This window comes from Colobus angolensis, unplaced genomic scaffold, assembly GCF_000951035.1.
Source record: "Colobus angolensis palliatus isolate OR3802 unplaced genomic scaffold, Cang.pa_1.0 Scaffold25, whole genome shotgun sequence".
NCBI lineage: Eukaryota > Metazoa > Chordata > Mammalia > Primates > Cercopithecidae > Colobus > Colobus angolensis.
In genome coordinates this window covers 5813951-5817137 of record NW_012115710.1, presented here as the reverse complement: position 1 = coordinate 5817137, position 3187 = coordinate 5813951, and the positions used below count along the sequence as shown (strand labels likewise).

The window sequence follows — 3187 nt, the reverse complement described above, 5'->3', positions numbered from 1 at the left end:
AAGGAAGGAAGGACAAGGAGGGAAGGGAAGGGAAAGAAAAGAGGAAGAATGGGAAGGGAAGAAGGAAGGAAGAAAGGAAGGAAAGAAGGGAGGGAGGGAGGGAGGAGAACATGATGCTGGAACAATTCATGAAACAGAGACAACTATAGGTGGCCTGACCTGGTCCCCACAGCGCAGGGCCGCAGGAGGCGTGGCAGGCGCATGCTCACCTTGGAGGCCCGCAGGCCCATGAAGATGGCAAAGAGCAGCAGCAGCAGGGAGGTGGCCACCTTGAGGTCGGTGAGCACCACCATGCCCACGTTGACGAAGATCGCCACGCCAGAGACCATCAGCATGAGGTTGAGCAGGGCGCGCTGCAGGGTGGGCGTGCGCACCTTCAGCTCCGGCAGCAGCTGCTCTAGGCCCTCCAGTGGCGTGTCCTTGAAACTCTTCAGTACCAGGTGTCCCCGTTTGGTCCGGGCCGCCAGCACCACCCGCTTAAAGTATCTCCTGAGGGACAGGGACAGAGACAGAGGCAGGAGCAAGATCGGGACTGCACTGCCCCGGGGAGCCCCCTCCAATCCCAGGACACTCGCTCTGGCTCTACCGTCGCACAACCATCTTAAAAGCGGCTCAGTAACCATGGGGAAGAAACCAGAGATCCTCAGTTTTCCTTATTGGAAAATGGGGAGAACTTTCTCATCCTTTCTCTTCCCATGGGAATCAAGTGTAGTACTCACTTTCCCTTGGGAAGAAAAGACAGCATTTGGATGAGTCACGCCTCCCATTTCTCAACTTCCCACCCAGGGCCCAGACACCCAAACCAGACACTGACCTGTCAGTCCCCTCTTGACTCTAACCTTGCTCCCTCTTGCTGCAGCTGGGGAACAAGGGCCGCCTCACCTCTCTGCAGGGGGCGGCTTGGTGAAGAAGCCACGCCTGGAGCCCACGCTGGACTTCAGGGGCATCTGCCCGACTCGCTGGCCCAGGGCCCAGAAGTGGATGTAGATATACTGATCCAAATTTACTGTCACCTGCCGGGGGGATGAAGGAAGCAGTGGCGGGTGAACATGGGCAGGGATGTTGAGGGCAGGATACCAGAATCAGATGCCCCGCCCCTAAATAATTCCCCCGTTTCCCATTTATCACCATTCACTGTCCAGGCAGGGCTATCACATACGGTTGTCCATGTCGTATACTGCACAAGGGCTCATCATCTAACATAGTGCCATTCACGTCGAAGTCATCTTTATTACCGTATTTCCTAGAATCTAAGGTGCCACTGACTCTGCCCGATTATTTTATGAAGCAACTAAAAACTAAATACGCTGCCAATTAAATGACGTCACACCACTACCTGTAATTCACATCCCAATTTCAGACATGACAAAACATGACTTTGGAAAAACTGCTGTTTAAAATCACTAAAATGTGGAACTTTGGGAGATTTTAGTATTTTTTATTTCTGTTTTGATTTTTATTTCTATTTTAAGATATTGTCTCACTCTGTCACCCAGGCTGGACTGCAGTGGCACAATCTCAGCTCACTGCAGCCTCCACCTCCTGGGTTCAAGTGATCCTCTTGCCTCAGTCTCCCAAGTAGCTGGGACTACAGGTGCCCGCCACCATGCCTGGGGGCTAATTTTTGTATTTTTAGTAGAGAGGTGGTTTTACCATGTTGGCCAGGTTGGTCTCAAACTCCTGACCTCAAGTGATCCACCCACTTCGGCCTCCCAAAGTGCTGGAATTACAGGTGTGAGCCACTGCGCCCAACTGATTTTAGTATTTCTTATAATTTTGTTAGCATTTTGTGTGCTTTTTGGGGTTTGGGTTTGTGTGTGTGTGCGTGCTTTGTTTGGTTTTTTTGAGACAGGGTCTCACTTTGTCTTCCAGGCTGGAGTGCAGTGGCAAGATCATGGCTCACAGCTCATTGCAGCCTTAAACTCCTGGGATCAAATGATCCTCCCACATCCTCAGCCTCCCGAGTAGCTGGGACTACAGGCCCACACCACCATATCCAACTAATTTTTGCATTTTCTGTAGAGACGGGGTCTCTCTGTGTTGCTTAGATGAGTCCGGAACTCCTGGGCTCAAGCGATCCTCCTGCCTCGGCCCCCCGAATTCGGGGATTACAGGAATGAGCCACTGAACCTGGCCTTGTATTATATTATTTATTATTACAATTTCGGCAGATGGTGCTAAGTCTCTTGCCCTAAGAGAGCCATATCATATGATACTTTTCCAACAGATGGCAGTGAAGTGACCTGAGAAAGCAGCACCTCCTTTTTTTTCTGATGGAGTTTCACTCTTATTGCCCAGGCTAGAGTGCAATGGCATGATCTCAGCTCACTGCAACCTCCACCTCCCAGGTTCAAGAGATTCTCCTGCCTTAGCCTCCCCAGTAGCTGGGCTTATAGGCACCCGCCACCACGCCCAGATAATTTTTTACATTTTTAGTAGATATGGGGTTTCACCATGTTGGCCAGGCTGGTCTTGAACTCCTGACCTCACGTGATCCGTCCACCGGGGACTCCCAAAGTGCTGAGATTACAGGCTTGAGTCACTGCACCCCGCCAAAAGTAGCACCTTCTTTGAGTTCACCAAGTGCGCCACATGGGCAGGAGTCCCAGACTCAGGACTACAACTCCCAGCAGCCCCTGCCTCCCAGAGGCTCTGCCCCACCCTAGAGGCCTCCAGGTAGTGTCGTTCTCCTGGGGAGCCAGGTACCTGGACCTCATCCTGAGGGTGGTGGACCACCAGCGCGTAGGCCAGGGTGTCCTCGGACAGCGGGGAGAAGTTGGCCTGGGCCAGCAGGGGCTGCAGAGCCTGAAGCACCTCCTGCTCATTGGACAGACGCTGGGGGTCCGTTAGTGATGGCTGCTCGAGGGTCTCCCTGTCAGGGTTGATGGGGTCATACAAGGCCTAAGAGGAGAGTCGGAGAGAAAAAGATGGGTTAGGTCACTGCATGAAGGATTCTGGGAACACCTAAGGATGTCCCTTTCCAGATACTTCCATTTATTTACTTATTTATTTATTTAATTTGAGACAGAGTCTCGCTCTGTCACCCAGGCTGGAGTGCAGTGGCACGTTCTCAGCTCACTGCAACCTCTGCCTCCCGGGTTCAAGCAATTCTCCCGCCTCAGCCTCCCAAGTAGCTGGGATTACAGGTGCCCCCGCCGCCGCACGGCTATTTTTTTTTTTTTTTTTT

General features: G+C 52.3%; 1 protein-coding gene across 4 annotated transcripts in view; it reads right to left on the bottom strand.

Annotated features, from left to right (window-relative positions):
• TMEM143 (transmembrane protein 143) overlaps positions 1–3187 on the bottom strand; it is a 31607-nt gene that overhangs the window by 4427 nt on the left and 23993 nt on the right. For 2 of the 4 annotated variants that reach the window (XM_011946466.1, XM_011946467.1), the window contains 3 exons: positions 2707–2901; positions 883–1013; positions 210–489 (listed from right to left, as the gene is read on the bottom strand). In XM_011946466.1, coding sequence (XP_011801856.1) covers positions 210–489; positions 883–1013; positions 2707–2901 — 606 coding nt within the window. The remainder of the gene's footprint in view (positions 1–209; positions 490–882; positions 1014–2706; positions 2902–3187) is intronic. The other 2 variants (XM_011946469.1, XM_011946470.1) reach the window with 1 other exon arrangement.